This window comes from Lissotriton helveticus, chromosome 12 (assembly GCF_964261635.1).
Source record: "Lissotriton helveticus chromosome 12, aLisHel1.1, whole genome shotgun sequence".
NCBI classification, from domain to species: domain Eukaryota; kingdom Metazoa; phylum Chordata; class Amphibia; order Caudata; family Salamandridae; genus Lissotriton; species Lissotriton helveticus.
In genome coordinates this window covers 799,395,314-799,415,678 of record NC_136073.1, presented here as the reverse complement: position 1 = coordinate 799,415,678, position 20,365 = coordinate 799,395,314, and the positions used below count along the sequence as shown (strand labels likewise).

Sequence of the window (20,365 nt, the reverse complement as noted above, 5' to 3'; positions counted from 1 at the left end):
CCTTTTTTCCTTCAAATATTTCAAGGTAATTCAATGAATACTGGCAATATAGACTGTTTTTAAGGCTGCAAAAATGTAATATGTCTGTCACATATGTGTTTCCTGGCCTTCCCGAAGGAAGGTGAGTAGATGTGACTGAATTTGAAAGAACTGCCCCGGGATTCCCACATGAACTATTCAGTGCTTATAATTATCAATGGAGATCCCCTGAGAGGGCTCTGTTAGTTAAAAGTAATGATCAAACCCATTTTGTTGTTCATGGTAATTTTTGGTTATAATTGTTTGACCACCTCCACAAACTCCAGGAATGACTGATGCTTCCTGGTCCTGACTGACCTCTCTGAAGCTTTCAAAAACATTTGGCCAATAATCTCTGATCAACACCATGAAAACATGCATGGGATTTTGGCGCACTATCATGAAAGGTTGTATGATGTTACTACGCATTCCGTTGTAACGCATGCCTTTTCCATGCATGCGTTACAATAGAATGCCTTTCCCACGCATAACCTTTACCACGAATATTCCTTTACCGCGCATACTTTTACAACAATTTTCGTTGTAAATTCATGCATGGTAAGGGCATACTCTTGGTAAAGGTTATTCCCCCACCCTAAACCCTTTTTACAAATACCCCTCCTCTGCCTTTAACCCTTTAATCGGACCCTCTTTTTTTTTACTTAAATCTAATATTCCCCTTCCCTCTCCTTGTCGGCTCTTCTCAATGTTCTCCCTGTTGACGTAGCACGTTGTTCCCTCTAACGACACAGATTGCCTCTGCATAGAAACTGAAACCGGTCCGTTTTTTATTGGGGGGGAAACCCCCCCAAGCCCCCTTTTATTTCACGCTTTATTTTTTTGGGGGGGGGGGCAGACCCCCGCAAGCCACTTTTTTTTATTTTTAGCCTTTATCACACATGCCTTTACTACGTATTTCGTAGTAAAGGTATGCGTGGTAAAGGTTACTCGTTGTAACCACGCATGCGTTGTAATGCATGCGTGGTTAAGTTATGCGTGGAAACGGCCGCGTTGTAGTGGCTGTTTCCCATCATGAAACAGTTCACCTCCAACCAGTGCCAGCACATACAAATATGTTGCACATGTTCACAGACACCCCGGTCTTCCGCGGAGTACCCCACAACTCTCCTATCACCTTTAACTTCTGCATGGAACCCCCACAGATTCATTCTAGCAGACTGCAGCATCAAGATGCAGCCAAACATATGTGTTACCCAACAGCGGCGCAAATTGTACTTCAAACTCATCCAATTTAGCTGCCAACTACCTGAAGCTAACACTACAAAGAGCTAATTTCTCATGCTAGCCAACAGCACTAAACAACCTTAGATTCAAGCGTGGCTCTCCTACTCAAACCAAACCTAGCTGGCTTCACCACCCAGTTGCAGACCATGCAAAATGTATGGAATTCACGGTCAACACAAACCTTTCATTCAAGCTGCCGCCAGGTAGACCAGTACAGCTAAGGTCCAACTCCCTCTTGAAAAACGTGAAGCAGTGTCTCCTGGAAAACCATTTCCGAACAACTATGCAAGCCCTAGTCCTCTCCCATTTGGATAGAGGCAACGCCCTCTTCAGTAGTGTCCCCGGAATTTCAAGATAGCCGCCAACTCGGATTACGAGTTAGCGGTCTAGTTGTTGTTATGATTTCAGGTGTGGAACTCTAGGTGAAGCGCGCAAGCCAATACTGCTGCGCACTTCACCTGATAATCCTGAGGGACAAGGTTGTCCGTTAGCGCTCCTGTCACCAGAGTTAGTTAGAAGCTTGCGTTGCATTTATTATTTTGAGTAGAGAGTGTTTTTCTATAACGGACACTTCCCTAGTTACCTGTGAAGCCTGAACCGTGAGAGGTGCGTGCTAAGTGACTTCTCACCAAGTTCCATCTGTCGGAGCCTTGAGGTCGGAGGTTCGAGGTGAAACTTCACCGCTGTGTAGCTCCTGCAAGAATAAGTTAAGAATACAGATAAGTCAATACAGTGAATTTATATAAAAAGAATGAGACAGTAAATGTGCTGGCAGTAAATATCTGAGAGAAAGAAACTAAGTAGTTAAAAGACAGTACAATTTTAGTCTCCCCGCTGAAAAAATAAGAATAGAGACAAGAAGGTACTTACACAGAATAAATTGTAACGACTTCTGGATACCTGAAAGACAAGAGAACAATTGTTTAATGTTAAAGAATTTATTAACATCTAGAAAAAGATAAATAAGACATCAGGAAGCATTGCAAGATCTCAGAGCTCATAATAGGAGGTAAGAATAGGAGTAGAGAGAAAAATAGAAAGATTGGAAACGCTAATCATAGACAACTAAGCTATATATATATATATATATATATATATATATATATATATATATATATATATATATATATATATATATATATATATATATATATATATATATATATATATATATATATTTTACAGACAAATCCTGGAGCTAAGAGTAGAAAAGACAAGCTAGTAAGAGAAGAAGAGTAGCACAGCTATTGGTCTGTTAGGTAAGGAAACTGATAAATAGAATTTAAGTTATTAGAAGAGCTAGGGAGGTTGTTTAATCTTTCTTCATATTTGCATTAGGACTTCTACGATTCGCCAGAACGACAGACGGATTGGAAGAAGCAGAAAAGAAACAGATCCAGAGCAGCCTCTTCTTTGTTTGTTATTTTATCCAATTCCCCCTTCCCCCTTTGGGATCCTAGAGAGTCAAGTTTTCTGATAACGGACTCTGAGTCTCCTGGAGGTGGAGTTGGGAAAAGAGAAACCAGCCTGTTCCTGTACAAGTCATGGCAAGAGAACACCATATCCTTTGACAATACCTGAATATAGCCCGCCTGAAGCCCAGGTCATGACTGGCAACCTGGGGAAAGGGGGAATTTTTCATATCTACCGCTCCCTCACGAACAACACCCCCAATACGCTAACACGGCTCAGGGAAAGATGAGAGGAATGGCATGGGTCTCTAGAAGAAGATGATTGGAGGGATGCACTAATGGCCCCCAAAACAATCACCGCCTCAGCGCAGCTTCGCCTGGTCCAAATATACTACTTACACGCTGCTTATCTCACACCGCTGCGCCTCCACCGTGCTGGGCTCCGCCCCGGGGCATCCTGTCCACATTGTAACCACCCACAGGCCGATTTCTTCGATATGGTATGGCTTTGCCCTGTGATCGCACGCTTCTGGGAATCAGTGGTAGGGGAACTTTTTTTTATAATCAAATTTAGTAGCATTTGAGGAAAACAAAACATACAGAGATAGCATAGGCGTATACAATGTATCAAATACCATCACCAGTAGACAACAGGAGACCCAGCTCAAGTGTAAGGCCCTCGAACAAGCCATCTCGTGGGAAAGGGCAATGTAGCAAGACAGGAGAAGAAAATTCACAGCAATCAGAACAGTAAGTTTAGCCACTTGCCCCAATCCTTTTCAAATGTTTCAGGACAACCCCGGGCGTCAAAGAGGGGTTCTTCTTAGGCCGCACACCAGTCTACCCCGGTCGCCACTTACGTACAGTAGGGGGTTTGGCCTGTGACCAAGCCGCTGCAATATGTCGCTTGGCCACGGCAACCTCATTGCCCAGGAAGCGTTTATCGGCTCTAGAGCAGTCAAGGCCATCAAATACTCCCAGGAGAAGGCGTATGGGATCATGGGGGACAAGCCACCCCAAAGTCTGCATGAGCTCTGATTCCACACGGGCCCAGAATGAATCGAGAACAGGGCACAACCATACCAAGTGATAAAAGTCAGCCGAGGCGTGGCCACATCGTGCACAGTCAGGGGAAGGATTTAGTCATGCCCTGTATAGGTGCGTGGGGGTGAGGTATTCCGTGTGAAGATAGTAGAATTGGATGAGGCGTAGCTTAGAGGAGGTCAGAGTTTTGGGAGCCATGAGAGCGTCTTGCCAGTCTGCTTCCTCTAGGGGACCCAGCCATCCCTCCCAGGGGGTGCGCAGCGAGTCTAGGGTTGAATTCAGGAAGGGAGGCGTTTGGTGGGATATGCACGGTGAGGGCGTGTCAAAGTGGTAGGGGAACTTAGTGAGGTCCTAGGCTGGGAAGTACCTCAGAACCCATTGAATGTACTCCTGAGAATCACTGAAGGGCTGGACGGCTCTAGAGCTGACAAACTTTTTCTGAATACAGCCATGATGGTGGCCAAGAGAGACATTGCGGTGAATTGGCTGCATTTAACGGCCCCCGCCATATCACGGTGTTGTAGGGGGGTGGACTGGTGAGCAGCGCAGGAGCGGCCCCTGTATGAGGCCAGGGAATGTCAGAAGAAGTATTGCAAGATGTGGGGTAAATGGGTGGGGGTGATAGAAGACTAGAGCTCTCTTTGGTCACTTGCGAGATGTGGTGGGTGCTATGCTGCTTCTTATTGTTCACCAAGGTCATGTATAATGCCGTCAGGACACTATGTCTCTCATATGCGCTGAGATCTGAACCTGCTGTTGATCTTTTGTCTTCTTGCGAATGTCTCTTACGAAAATCAACAAAGTTGGTTATCAAAAAAAACGCCCAGGGCATCGGTTAGGGTCAATGGATACTCTTCCAGACTTTTCCTTATAAGCAAGGGAACTCGACAGGGGTGCCCGCTCTCCCCCCCTTCTATTTGCTCTTTATATGGAGCCAATGGCCCAAAGAGTCAGAGATAATGCATTGATCTCCGGGATTCGCTTGGGGGTCAATACACATACTAATAGTCTATATGCTGATGTTGTGATACTGTCCCTGACAAACCCTGTGACCTCACTCTCGGCCTTGGTGGGCTAGTTCTCCAGATTCAGTGAGGTGTCAGGATTCAAACTCAACCTGCACAAGTCACAAATATTAAACCTATCTACTGCCCCTGCTACAGTGGAGGCCCTGGTTGGACAATTCCCAATCTCAAGGGCTAACAATCACATAACACATCTGGGTATTTTCTTAGCGCGCACACCGGCTAACACACTGAAAGCTAACTATAGTCCACTTCTAGAGCAGACTAACAAAACTCCAGACATTTGGGCACGGGCGGATCTTTCTTGGGCAGGTCGTATTGTTGCAGTCAAAATGACAATCTTGCTACGTATACTGTACATCTTTCAAACTATTCCCGTAACCCCACCTCTGGCCACATTGCAGAACTTCAGCGTGCTATCAATCGCTTCATTTGGGGTGGGAAACAACCGCGACTTCGCTTAACGCAAATAACAAAATTCAAAACTGTGGGGGAACTGGGGGTCCTGGTCATTTCACAATACTTTCAGGCATCGCAATTATGGTTCATACTGGAATAGATGTGGCCCCTCTCGGAGAAACACTGGTCATTTATGGATCAAACTGTCGCAGGACTCAACATTTGGCGAGAGATTTGGCTCCCGCGCAAGCACAGGGCATGGGGCCAAGACTCCTCCCCCGTAACGGTGACAACTCTGAGGGTCTGGGATGCCACGGTGACTCGCCTTGGTGTCACATCCTTTCCCTCCCCGATGACCCCTCTGGTTGATTACCCAGATTTCCCTCCAGGGTGTAAATCGGAGCCGTTGCAAAGGTGGCGCGAGCAGGGATGCAAAAGGGTGGGCTCCCTATTTGATCGGAACAAAATCATTCCTTTTGATCAGCTTAGGAAAGACTACGAGATCCCCGACATCTGATTACTTTTTATACAATCAAATACAACACTGGGTAACCTCACCAGAGATGAAAGCAGGGGCTTCCCGACACCTAACACAGTTTGAAAAGTGGCTCATTACTAAAGACGACGACACAAACCTGATAACAGAACTGTACGCCTTCCTCTCAGAGGACTCTTCTCACACGAGAACTAAAGGGCAACTTAGATGGGAGTTGGAGCTGGGCAGAACCCACACAGACAAGGAGTGGCAGGACATATAATTCAGCTCTCACCATACAGTACACGACATTCCGGGCATGGAGGCAGCATACAAGGTAGCTACATACTGGTATCTAACACCCGCCAGATTAAATCAATGGAACAAAGACCGCCCAGCCTATTCTTGCCGGGGATGTGGGCAGACAGGCTCACTAGTGCATCTTCTACGGCACTGCCCCAAATTAGTGAGATATTGGGACAAGATACTCCAAGACATAAATTACGCTTTTAACACTTATATCCCACGCTTCCCTGCCGACACTCTCATAGGGCTTCCCAACCCTCTAACATTTCCCTTGCGCTCTCCAAGAGGAAGGCAGATAGCTTTAGCCCTGAACGCCGCACGAATGGAGCTGTTGGACCACTGGGGCACAGACAGAGTCACAGATTACGCAGCTTGGCTGAGACGACTGTGGTCGGTACTGGGTATGGCGTGTCTATCTATGATAGCAGAGAATAAAGCAGATGCATACCCTGATTTATGGAAGCCTTTTATCACTATACTCAGCAAAGAGTTTAGAGAAGTGACCAGCCCTAAGCTCTTGAAAATGTTTCGCCTTACAGATACCACCCATCACAATGGCACCTAATAAAGATGATAACAAACAAACTGCAGCGCCTTCCGAAAGTGCGTAAGGGGAAAACTACAATGGTGCGGAGGAGTTAGGGGGGGTGGGAGGGTTTCCTTTTAGTGGACTTTTTCTCCTTTTTTATTTTCAAGTTCTTTGCTTATGTTGGTAAATGTATTCGACTGATGTTCATTCTTCCTTTCATTTCACAAGATTTGGCCCAAAGAGGCTGAGATATTAATGCATACTCTGGATAAATAGCCTTTTACTGCTTACTGTTCTCGCTGCCAGCCTCTGGGTTGTAGGCATTCAGCATGTGTCTATCATATACAACTGCTAAATTTTCTCTTGGCTATTGTGGACAGGACTAATATGATATCTTGCCAATGAGAAATGTGTAAACCCAACTAGAAAGAGTTATTCCATAAAGATATGAACAGTCGGGGTGCTAGAGAGCTCATGGCAAGATGGCTGCACCCTAGTGCAGCTCTGCTGACTAGGCACAGTAATCCGACGATTATCCGCACTACAGACCACCATCTGCAGCCTTATTACGGAGCACACAGGAGACAATTAGTGGTGAGCGCATGGTGTTCAAACTGACACCAGTGGATGTTGCACAAATGACTAACATGTCGAAGCCGGCAGGCTACACTAGATTACTAACATAGAATGTGTGAGGACTCAATAATCCCAAGAAGGTGAGGTAGGTGCTGGCATACTTAGCCCGCCATTGCATACAGTTAGCATTGCTGCAAGAAGCACACTTCTCGAAATGGCAGACGCTACCTCTGAACCCCATGGGGAGAATTGCATTGTATAAAATGATGATTCTTCCAAGGTTCCTCTACGTCCTTCAAAATAACCCCCTCTGCTTCCCCAGGAACTGGTTCCGAGAGCTAGACAGTATGGCCTCTAAATTCCTATGGGGGAAAGGGAGGGCTCGCCTTGCCCTAAACACTTGTAGGATACCATCCTTACATGGAGGCCTGGGGATGACTCACTTTTATCTGTATTACCTGGCAACATGGTTATTTTTCGTACATGATTAGTTTAATGGGGGGTGGTCTGACCCGGCCTACAGGCTTCAACTGCACATGTTGCCACTGACTGACATCCAAGCCATGCTTCATGGGGACCCCATTCCATCCCGACTGCCGGACGTGACGTGCTCAGTGCTCCTTGCCTGGCGGGCCATGCTGCGGCACACTCAGTGGACACACAAGTTGACCAGGTGCACCTCCCTCTGGTATGGCACCTGGCTTAAGGAGGTAAGTGGCCTACATGGCTTTCGCTCCTGGGATCTTATAGGGATCTCTCAACCGGGCGACGTGTGGGCGAGCGACCATATGCGTTCCTTTGCGGACCTACGGACCCGGTATTCCCTGCACCAGTCCTAATTCTACAAATATTTGCAGCTGCGTCACGCCCTCCATGTACACCTCTCTGTGGGCACACGGATCCCTGATCACAACCCGCCTGAGGCGCAGGGGATCTGGGGAAGGGGGCAGTCTCCCGTATCTACTGCATACTAATTAAAAATACCCCGACCACGCTCGACCGACTCCGACACCAATGGGTGGGAACTCTGGATGAGGTGGATTGGCGTGATGCCCTGATGGCCTCCAGGGGACTATTACTGCTTCCGCCAGACTTCGCTTGGTCCAGCTATACTACTTGCATGCTGCCTACCTGACTCCAGCCCACCTTCATTGGGCTGGACTCCGCCCCTACCCTGCATGCACCAGGTACGCACATAATCCTGCCGACTTCTTCCACATGGTGTGGGCTTGCCCCAAATTGACGCGGTTCTGGGGTGACATTGAAGAAGAGCTTACGGAGGTGCTGGTGTGGGTGGTCCCCCATGATCCTAGGCACACACTTCTGGGGATTATGGATGGGCTGGACGGGTCCAGGAATGAAAAACTGTTTGTCACAACTGCATTGGCTGTGGCGAAAAGGGACATAGCTGCCCCCTGGATATGTCCGTATTCGCAGAGTGTTGGACGATGGCGGAGCGGGGTTGACTGGTGCGCCGCGCAGGAGAAAACATTGTATGAAGCACGTGGTTGTCCTAAGAAATATCGCAGGGTGTGGGGGAAGTGGCTGAGGGGACTGATTTAGAGTTATGGAAATGTTCACCTATACTATTTTGTAACCTGCCAGATTTGTACATCGGGAAAGTCTTACCTTTTGTATATACCTTTGCTTTATGCTTTGCAATATGTGGCTGAATTTGAGTGTGAAAACAATAAAAGTTGCTTATAAAAAAAAAAAGAAGCACACTGCTACCGAACTGAAGATAGGTGCGAGACGGGCAGGGGGCAGGTGGCCTCATCCTACTCCTCTTCTTCTAGGGGAGTACTGTTGCGGGTCAAAAAGGGTACACCATTCACACTTACACACTGCGAAAGAGATGACATGGGAAGGTATATTATAGTGCAGGGAATATTTAGAGGCACCAGTGTGACTAAAATCAATGTATATGAACCCAACCCCGGATTTATGTCAATCTCCGGGGAGGCCTGTATAAAATGTACCCTACGGTGGTGATCTGGAGGGGGAGACCTCAATACATATTTAGATACCGCAATGGATCGGTCCGCCTCCACAGGCTGGCATGGTAAACCCTCAGCACAAGTCACTAGACAAAATATGACAGAATACAGGATTGCAGATATACGGAGGACGCTGCACCCTCATGCGAAGGAAGGAACGGATATTTATCTCATCAGTACACAGCTCATGGTCCCACCTGGATTACTGGCTGGTGTCACGGGAGGTGTGTACATGGACTCCAGCAGTACAGTATTTACCATACATATTGTCAGACCATAAACCGGGCCTTTAAGAACTAGGGGCCCGATGTAGGTAATTCTTATTTACCACTTCTTAAATACCGAATTTTACCGATTCGGTATTTAAGAAGTGGTAAATATGAAGGGGGGAGATGTAGGTATTTCCAGATGTGTAAATACCGAATCTTTAAGATTCGGTATTTACCGAATCTGGAAATACCGAATCGGTATTTCCTATTGATTCCTATGGGCTGTGAAGCCCATAGGAATCAATGGGCAATACCGATTCTGTAATTACAGAATCGGTAATTACCGATTTTAGCAAGGGTGCAGGGGGTGTCACTTTGACACCCTCTGGCACCCCAAAAATAGGCTCGGGTGCCATGTGACAGGCATACATGCCCCAAGGGCAGGTCTGCCTGTCATATGGCAGAGGTGTGCATGCACACATGTGCATGCACACCGGAATCGGTATTTTACCATCAAATTGGATTTGATGGTAAAATACCGATTCTGTAAGGCTTGTGGGACTCAGAAGAGTCCCACCTACATCTCAAATATACCGAATCGGTAAAAATACCGATTCGGTATTTTACAGATTCTGTAAATTTACCGATCGGTAAATTTACCGATTCTGTAAAATTCAGGGCCCTACATACCATTTCTCAATTACCGGTCGGTAACGGCCGAAAATACCAATTTTCGCCCGTTACCGACCGACCTACATCTGGCCCTAGGTCTCCTTGCACAAGTATACCGACCATTTCAGTGGTGACTGCAGCCCACTTCTTTACTAGACCCTGTTTTTAGAGACGTTGTACGAACAGAAATTATAAGATATTTTCAGGAAAATGAGGGCTCATGGAGGAGAGGTGAACATTGTGGGAAGCATTTATGATCACTATTCATTGAGAGTGTATGGAGCTAGAGGCCAGGGTGCTCCGTTCACTCTGCTCTCAACTGAAAAACATAGAAAGTAAATTGGCACAGTTGGAGAAAGGCTACGAAGTGCGACATGAACCGAGTATGTTAGAGATGAGAGGGCACATTTTTTAGTATAATGAACTAGCAGAGCAAGAAGTGAAACATATGTCTAGACACTGGATAGCAAGGTCCTATGGAGAGGGAGTCAGACCAGGTGCACATTAGCATCTATTATACAAGAGCGGATGCAGCACCAACTGAAATTGCAGCCTATCTCGAGGATGTGACGCTGGCATGGCTTTCCCCAGGACAGAGGGAATTCCTGGTCCAACCAAAAACGCTTAAGGAGGCGAAAGAAGCAATACGCACATTGCCAAACAGCAAGGCAGCGGGGCTGGGCAGAATTCCCTGTGAATTCAATAAAACATATGCTGACCTATTAGCATCACACCTCCATGATATGTATGTGGAAGCATACAACAAACAAAAGCTGCCCCGATTGATGGTGTTGAAACCAGAGAAGAACCCATCAAGCTGTGAATCCTATAGGCCATTATCACTCGTAAATATTGACACTAAAATCCTGGCGAAAATAGTGGTGGCTGGACTACAACCCCTACTTCCAAGCCTGGTGTTGCCAGCACGCTCGACTTCTCACAATCTGCGTATGCTATTCTCAGTATTACATCAAATTGACCCCACACTCAAGGCAGGGGCTGTAGTATTGGATTAAGAAGTGTGGAAATGGGTCTAAACACAGACCACAAATTACACTACTTTTTGGGGGACTAGCATTTACGGTCCCCACATGAGGTGTAATGTTACCAAATTGAAACAGTATCTATTTACTCAGTACCATAATCTCCATGTGGTCTTCTGACTTGTTTGTGATGTGATCTCTACCTTACTACTACTGTTGAGTTTGAACCGAAGTTTTGAAGTCTGCTTCCATACGCTTACCTAGGACTACACATCCTAATATGGTTTTGATTTACTTATCACTATAGGCTGTCACTTGAGGAGCTCAATTGTTCATTAACCATCTATCATGCGCCTTATGTCTGTTCTCCTGTCGCCTCGAATTTAGGATTCTACTATCAAAACCTCTCTTCTTTACTCTTGAACCGATATGCTTACTCTGGCACCAATGTACTTACTGTGTATGTTTAACTATCTTAAGGTGACCCACAAGATTGTATATGTAGATTCTGTGGGCATATAATATGTGTTATTTAGATTTATGATAACTATTATTCTGTACTGTTCTACTTAGACGGTTGTAGCACACACTGAACTCAGGAATCCCTTTCCCCTGACTCTCCTTTAATGTTGCCTCAGAACTCTACCTCTAGAAACACCCTTTTTTCTTGGATTCAAATATTTAAAAATGTATTGTTTCAGGTAACTTATATCCAGATGGATTTGTTTCCCTAGGGATGGTTCATCCACGTTCCGTTTATTACGTTTTATTACATTTTTCTCTTTTATATTCCTAAACTTGCTGTGGACACACCATTACATGGGGGCATCAGCATTGTTTTCCTTGTACAAACCTTTCTCTGTATGCACATAGCCGTAATTGAAATTATATTTTCAGATTATTATTGGATGCACCCAGCTACAAATCGCTTTAATTTGATATGTTCTTTACTCCTTCTCGGGCCGTTATTTGCCCATCAGGATCTCTGGTATTAAGCCAGATGCGGAGATTACACACTCCAAGATGGCCAACGGCATTTGTTTTACTACTATGCATTAGCCCATCGAGCATAATGCTGATCAATAAACCACGACCCTTGAGCTCTACATTAACACACCTCGGGGCTGATGAATTGCCCACTTTTAACCTCTATTTTAAGCGGGGTACTGAATTTATCGTTCCAAGATGGCCGATGTCTTTCGAGCGGGTACATTCCTACAACGGTTTCCGCTCCCAGGCCTATATAAAAGTGTGTTCTTCTGCAGGCCATTAGGTCTCCAGCGTACACGCCGAAAGGAGCTCTGTTCAATACAGAGATAAGCGCACGTAACTAACTGAATGTTCTGCTGCAATTAGCGGTACAGTGCCAATTACGCTAGGTACGAGCATCTGCGTTTGTGGGCATCTTTTAAATACTCACCACGGGGTATGTCTACTCACTTGTTATGACACACTTTCCTTTGATCCTTTTTATTAGGCAAAGGTATCTTATTAATACCGGCAAGGATATGGCTGCCAGTTATTTTCTTTAACACTACCTGCATCGAGAGGGTGCAATGTACCACGGATTTCATGTCTGAATAAACTTGCACTACCACTAAATCCTTGTTTAAGGTACGTCGGACCACATTACCAGTATATAGAATATGCCCCTGCCATTTTTCCTTCGGGTGTATTCTTATAGGTAATTTGGAAGTTTTCCTTTATTTACCCATCCTCAGGGACTCCTCTTTGGGAAACACATCCAGGATACATATACTGTGAATTGCAGGGATTATTTCTGGACACAAGATATGTGCAGTCTTAACTGTATGTCGAACATTGGACTCTATTGAATCCCATTCGGGACGGAATTACAACTGGATTTAAGATTGGTTTCCTGGTCAGATTTGGCACGATAAACTTGCTCTTACACGGCTTGTATACTTAGCATTATTTTTCTTTCTTTTTTACTCGTCTCTTTTCCCCTAGGATCTTCGCGTATTGAGTATAGGTATTTTGTTTTTTATTACATACCTTCAGGTACCAGGCAACATTTAGGGGGTGTTGTTATGTTAAATTCAGTTTAGCAAAGTCACGTTGACTGTTTAGGTTCATATGTCACAACTGGACTCACAAGGAACAAGCATGCCTTAACTCCGGACCAGTTTATTTTATCTAAGAGTGTTATTATAATTTTTCTTAAATTACACTAGTGTGTCACTAAACAACGAGGTGACACATTTAAGACAGCATGGGTTTCCACAGGCTCGAGTAGGCAACATGAGCCAATCCTTCAAAGTTAGTCTGTCACAATGGAAAACTGACATTGGATGCTATCGTTGCATACCTTTCATTCCCAATTCTGCACTATTGTTTGTTTCTTAGCCCTGAAGAAGTCGCTGCGCACAACCGTAAGCGCGTCAAAACAGGTGTTGGCTAAGGCTGTTGTGAATACACTGAAGAGCATGTTCCAGCAAAGACTCAAGCTTTTGTCACACTGTTATTGATATAATTGATTTACTGTTAGCGTGTGCAAGGGACTGTTGTTCTGTCAACACATAGGTATGCCACTAGTATTTCTGCGGTGGATCTGCTTACAATATACAGATCCAGTGATACGGATAAGAATCAACTGTACTGTTTCGGATACAGTCCAGATAGGCAGGGGACAAGGCAGGGATGCCCTCTGTCACCAATATTATTCAACCTCGCATTAGAGCCACTGGCGTGTATGATCAGACAGAGATACACAGCGGCTGCATTACGGTTTAGGCAGCGCTCACTTGTCATATTACTATATGCAGATGATATGGTGTTATATGTACAAGACCCAGAGGAACAACTTGTGCCTCTCATCCATGAATATATTAAATATGAATGGTATTCAGGCTTATGTATTAATTGGGACAAATCCACTGTTTTCCCTTGCACACCAGCCACTGAGCCTCATGCTCCGGAGTTCCCATTTGAGTGGTATGAATAACCTGTTAAATACCTTGGGATATGGGTACATGGAGACCCAGAAGTGGACATTAAGCAGAATTACGGGCTGGATATTACAAAATTGGAGGGGCGAGTGGCTAGATGGGTGAGACTGCCGTTGTCACTAGCAGATAGAATAGCAAAAATGAAAATGTTATACTGCCTCGCTTTCTATATAAGTTTGTGAACAACCCCATTCTCTTTACAAATGCGTTTTTCAAGACCCTTAAAACCTGTATTATTAAATTGGCCTGGGTAGGGAAACAACCATGCTGCAACTGGGATACATTAACAAAGCCCTATGAGCGGCGGGGGGGGGGGGGGGGGTGTCTGAAGCACTGGTTTCCTCTACTATCTATGTGCACTATCTGGTGCGCTGTTCACCACACTTAGAGATAGAGACCAATGACGTCCAACCAATCTTTCTCAGGGCCATCCTCACATATGACCTCGTGAAGGTCCCACAATTGGAAATAAACACCATACGTAGTACTTCAAAGGCATGGCATAAATTGAGTGTGAGAGCGAATAAGGCCCCAATGTATGCAATAGCGCTGCCCTTACAATGCCACCCAGCAATCTCCGTTACACAGGAACCATTCACGTTAACCATGTTAGCTGAGGTGGGGCTGACAACCCTGGGGCATCTGTACTGGGAAGGGCAGTTTTGAACACTATGGGCATTCGAGTCGACACATCGCCCCACCCCCCTGATGACATTTGTATGTTTGAGATTACAGGTGGCTTTCAGAACTCTATACCATAGCTTCCCAGAAGAACCTGCGACACAGGGGGCATTGCAGACAATGTTAACAAATAGTTTAAATAGACGGCTCATAACACGATTATATAATGCTTTGCAGAAAGAAGGGTCGAATAGTTTGACTGCACCGATGGAACGGTGGAATGCAGTCCTTGATACACCACTCTAGCGGGAGGATTGGGAGACATCCTGTGCACTCATGCCTAGGCTCACAGCCAGCTGTAATTTAATATTTATACACTTTACATTTTTACAGCAAATACATTATATTCCTTACAACTGTAGAAATACTCTCTCCGAGCTGGCTCTCAAAGTATTAGATGTGGAGAAATAGAGGCAGGCTATATGCATCTAGCGTGATCATGTGCGTTAATATATCAATTGTGGGAACAGGTATTGAGGGCACTGGCAGACATGGTAATGGAAAGAGTGAATTGTACACCACAGATCTGCCTGCTGGGATTGGTTAAATCCTTGCAAGCATGCAATATAAACTGATGACGAATACCACACTACTGGCCAACCGACGTGTAGCCATGAACCTTGGGGAAAAAATCTGTACCTCAGTTGGAGCAATTGCTACGAGATATAGTGTATTGCAGAGATCATCTGGATATAGATGTGGAGGAGCTTCCTGCTGCCTCTATACCCAAAAAATATATGAGCACTGGTCACAGTCTACTGAATGTCAAATCCAGATGTATGCAAGTCATGAAGCCTACTAGGTTGATTAGAGAGGCCTAGTTACACTGGTTTTGCAATGTGAAGCTATCTGGGAATATACTCCCTGCTACATAAAAGGATATCTAAATGTACAAATAGTTGACATGCTGTACTGTAATAAGGCTGCATTGTTGCATGTATGGTGTTGGAACTGACAAAATGAACAATAAATAAGCAATACAAAAAAAGATATGAGCAGTTGCACATCACTGGACTCATGGAATGAAGGAGTTGTAGAGAGCTCAGCTTTTTGCATGGGACACTGCTTTATCACATTAAATAAGTACACAATAACTTTTGACTCAGAGCATGCTTCGGGCTAAGCTCAGCGTACCCATTCACTGACCTACAAAAGATGGAGACTTTGTAAAACTGGAACTGGGCGAAGAAACACAGAATAGGGCCACTGAAATCCATAAAAGGAGAAAGAAGGCATAGAGAACACCATCCCCAGTGCTCTTGCTATGACCCTCTGTATTCCTTTTGAATTCCCTATAGAGCACTGTATTACTGCAGCGGGCCTGATGAGAAGTATAGAGTGTGCTAGGTTTGTGGTGAACAAGCCTATGTCTGGTTGCCAGAACAATGGTCTACAATTTTCCTCGTTGCCTATGTGGTTCCTGCCATTCGCTGCTCTCCTGATCGAATCCATCATCAGCAGATTCTTCTACATCCTTTTACCCCTTTACAGAAGAGGATAGACCAGCTATGACGGGCAGGTTCGAGTCAAAGTCCTCAAGAAGGAAGACATAGGAACTGCAACAGCAATGAGTCTTATTTCTGATAAGTTAGACTGCCAAATACCTGTCCTTTTGCACAATAAAAGCATCTCTAGCTTTTGTCCTGGTTGGCAAGGGTGGTATCTGTACCATAGTTGGCTCTGAATGTTGTACATATATCCCCAATACCTCTGTTTTCTAAGAAAATAGACAACCCAGGAGAAAGGTCTTAAGGGGCTTAATAGAAAAACACAATTGGATTCCATGGATGGTAGTAGTATTGGGTACTGGCTAAGAGGTATTTTTTGTGAAGAGGTAATGAAGATTTCATAGCTATTTGTTACTCTAATTTTTTATTAGTCGCGTATATCTTTATGTGAATTTGTTCATGCATAATTGATTGTCTCAGCAGCAATAAAGGTTCTGCCCATTACTTTCCACTGACCATTCCCGAAGGCGGTAATAATAAAGGAAGTAGCCATGGAATTCTCATGGGAAAATTTGATGAAAGTGATAACTTCAAAGATGAAATGCACAGACTCATGGAACGGGATCTGCTTTAGTTTTGCATCGAAAGATGCAAAAGGGAGAACATAATGAGTATATGTAATTTTTGTTTAAGTATATAGAATATAGCCGAGGCCATGTTGTTTCACCTGAAGCCATTTTGCATGCCATGCTACACCAGGATACTTGGGTTGTCTCACTTCTGACGTGCACACACCTCATTTTCACGTCTGGCACACCGAAGCAAGGATTCCTAATGAAACAAGCTCATGAACTGAAACCCTTGCTGCTACAACTTTTCTCAAGGTCTTTTTGCACTCTTATAATGAGAAAAGAATGCACCTAACAACATAAACTAAAGTTTTGGGGGCAGTGTGTACCTTCCTTTGATGCCCACTGTGAAGAAAATATACAAATGCTGCGGCAATTTGGGAAGAGGCTAGCATGATAGGTTCATCAGCTTAGGGATGCAAAGCTCGGTTTCTGTACTATCACTAGTTTTGCTTATTTTTGGAAAAAAACGGTTTCAGACTTCAAGTAGACTTGTAACTGCTTTTCCTACCACAGGTGGTACTAAATTCCTTCAAATGTTTTTGAAAGTTCCCTCTTACCTGATCCCAAAAGTGGGCGCATCTGATAAAGCCTGGAAGCACTCAAGCAAAGATTTTGCATACACCCAAGTGAGGTTCAGTCCAATTCAAATTACGGCAGACCTATCAAGAGGTCATGATCTGTGGAGTGTCCTTTAAAAAAATAGATTCCCTTCTGAGAAGCGGACGTGTCAGACTTCCTAATAGAGTAACTGTATTTTCTATGGGTGTTAAAGGGAGTTCAGGCCTGCATGGCCATTCTAGCTCTTATTGTATTAGCTAAGAACATCTGTTATGGCTGTCCCAAATCCTCATGCTTCCTTAAGAATTTGATGCACTTACCAACCATATCACTAGAATCCCTGAGTGTCATGTGTAGTGCAGTGCCAAGAATTTCATTTGAGTCAGTTGGGAGTTGCCTTTCCTGTGACTAGTTGGTGCTTTGCTGATCTACATCCAAAACTTATTAAACTGCTTAAAGACTTACCTGATGTGTACTCTACGTCTTCTATTGAGCCAGAACACTTTTGAGAAGACAGAGAAGTCACCAATACCCCAGATGCTGCAGAAACCACAAAGGAGGTTTTCTGTGGTACGGATTCCATTTAACATAACAATCTTAAAGAGACCTTGAGACCTACATGAAACAATGGAACCTGGGGAAAATTGGAAATGACCACAAATTACTAATGCCAGCTAGAAGCTGAACATTAAATGATTGTCATGTACGCTGAGCAAGAGTCTGTTGCAGTTTATCTAGAGCTGCGTTTGGAGTTGCAATCAACCTCATTGAGGCATTATTGTTTTTGGCCTCCTGTACTCAAGCCTAATAGATGATAGACTCTCTCCAAATTAGACATCATGGGTGCTACCAGTCCAAACTGTGCAGCAGGGTGACCATGTAGCGGCCTACAAGCGTGTGTACTACACTTCTTCATTGGCAGCATGAGATTGCCATTGACTATTTAGGTAGCACCTAGGCTCCGGGACGGTCATATCTTTCAAAGCACTCCTCTGATATCATGCTCAGGAGTCAGAAATCTAGCGATGCTTCGCTACGGCCACTTTAGACTGGGGCCATGTGTTACCGATACACATAATTAGGTATCCTGATCAACTGAAGAAAAACAATGCACTGAAATTAATAGGACAGAAACAGTATCAAGCACTGAGTTGGCTCTGAAGAAAAAATTATAAATGTGAGATTAGCAATTTAATCATGCGCTAACCTGGTTTTGGAAGTAAGTGAGAAGTTTATGTACAATAAATGTATTATACATCACGTCTAAGAATCATCATGTACTATCCGCAATGAATTGCTACTACTACACACTTTTAATATATTTTGGCCTGATTCCTGAGGGAGTCTATAATCCCTGAATTAGGAGAAAATAACTTGCTGTTGCCTGTTAATAACTATCATCAACTTTTATTTAAATTCATGATGGCAGTGGTGGGTATTTCTTAACTATCCTCATTTCCTTCAGAGAAAGAAGACCCAATTCCACAATGGATTTAGTAGAAAAAGAACGGGTTGCTTCATATCGTATTGCCATTTGGGATCAGACATACTCTCCACCCCGGGGGGGGGCGGGGGGGGCCGGGGGGTACTCTTGCACAATTTGAGAGTTAAGGGAAGAAACATTTATGAAAGCACAGATATACTACTTATTGTCAGGGCCACTAGAATTATGCGGCAGGAGAGGCCCAAATTATGAGGCAAGGGTGACTAAATTAAGCGACAAGAAAAGGCAAAATATTCGCAGCACACTTAGTATTATTGCATTCTTTTGTCATTTTTACACTTGTAAACACTCCAGGCTTAGGATGCACCTCACCTCGTTGGTACCAGTTTAACACCTAAATATAGCAACAACCAATAGAAACATGATCAGTCAGCCTTTCCCAAAGGGCCTTCTACAGCACAGCAACTCGTGTTCCTGCGTTTTTAGTAACCTTTAAACCGACTGAGCTAGAAACAAAATTTGTTTTTGGTAAAATCTGCAGATTATGCAACAGATGATGAATCATGTGGCAAATGCGAAAAACGCGGCAGCCGCACAATCGCATAATTCCAGTGGCCCTATCTATTGGGAATTGTGGGGAAGAATTAAGAGATGTGTTTGAAATGTCAGTTAAAAATGTTAGCGGGGCACTTTGGAATTCTGTCATTGTTGTTCTCGAATGCCATAAATCTTTTGTAAAGTTACACGGTAAAATGGAAAAAGAGGGGAGCTATGTGGCACGTTTAAATAACCTATGTGTCAGGCACAGGGTGACCTCTGTAGTCCCCGAGAGTTTGGTAAGATATGAATATATATGCTGAAAAATATTACATCAGTATCTCTGATTAATTAATGGCTATGAAATCTTTATCCATTAAGAGATTTTGTATCTTTCCCAAAAGAGTACCTTAGCAATTCCTGATTAATGGAGATTTACCAATAGTCCAAGAGTTTACGAAAAGCTTTTGGGGAAAAAAACTATTCTCAATAAAGCAACAGAGATTTTTCAAGGTATGGAAAGCACAACAGGATGGGTACGAGGAATGCATAAGGGCTGTAAGGATGATAGTATTGTAGTGAATGAAGTGGCTTGGAGACGAACACTTGGTGAAAATGAAAGTGATTGTGTGAGAATTAAATCTGAGAAGAGGAATTTTCAAGCTGCCAAATAATATAGAGAACAAGTGAAATGCTACAGACATGGCCAACTAGGACATGCATCAACGAGCTGAGGATGTTTGCCAAAAACTCTACCTGTAGGAAGTGTAGGAAGAAGGGATATTGCAGACATGCGGTCCAGGCTGTATATCAGGAGCAGTGAAAGTGATTCTATGAGTTGGAGAAGATGGACATGTGGATAGCTATGCAGTGATTATGCCTGAATTGGAGGATAGAGGGAAACACATGAGAATATGTGTCGACCTCTGAGAGTTAAACAAGCAAATATGAGTAGACTGTCATCCCCTCTTTCTAACATTTCCGAAACACTATGTTGGAACCAGCACTTTCTGGCTGGCCGAAGGGATGTCCCTAGACAAAGAGAACCTACCGTTCCCATCAAGGGCGGGTGATTACACTCGCTGTATAATCTGTGGTCACCCTTGGGTAGTTTGGCACTGAGTAGTCAGGCTTATCACAAAGGCTAAAGCAAAAGTATAGAAGTCAGTCGCCATAAATGAACTGAGCATCACAAAAGAGACTTCA

At 44.2% G+C, this 20,365-nt stretch overlaps 1 protein-coding gene across 4 annotated transcripts in view; it reads right to left on the bottom strand.

Annotated features, from left to right (window-relative positions):
* Positions 1–20,365, bottom strand: part of LOC144798592 (uncharacterized) — a 352,559-nt gene that overhangs the window by 300,647 nt on the left and 31,547 nt on the right. For all 4 annotated transcript variants that reach the window (XR_013603574.1, XM_078669548.1, XM_078669547.1 and 1 more), the window contains 2 exons: positions 2,134–2,163; positions 1,847–1,957 (listed from right to left, as the gene is read on the bottom strand). Coding sequence is in view for 3 of the 4 variants with exons in the window: in XM_078669548.1 (XP_078525674.1) it covers positions 1,889–1,957; positions 2,134–2,163 (99 nt within the window). In the remaining variant the exon portion in view is untranslated. The remainder of the gene's footprint in view (positions 1–1,846; positions 1,958–2,133; positions 2,164–20,365) is intronic.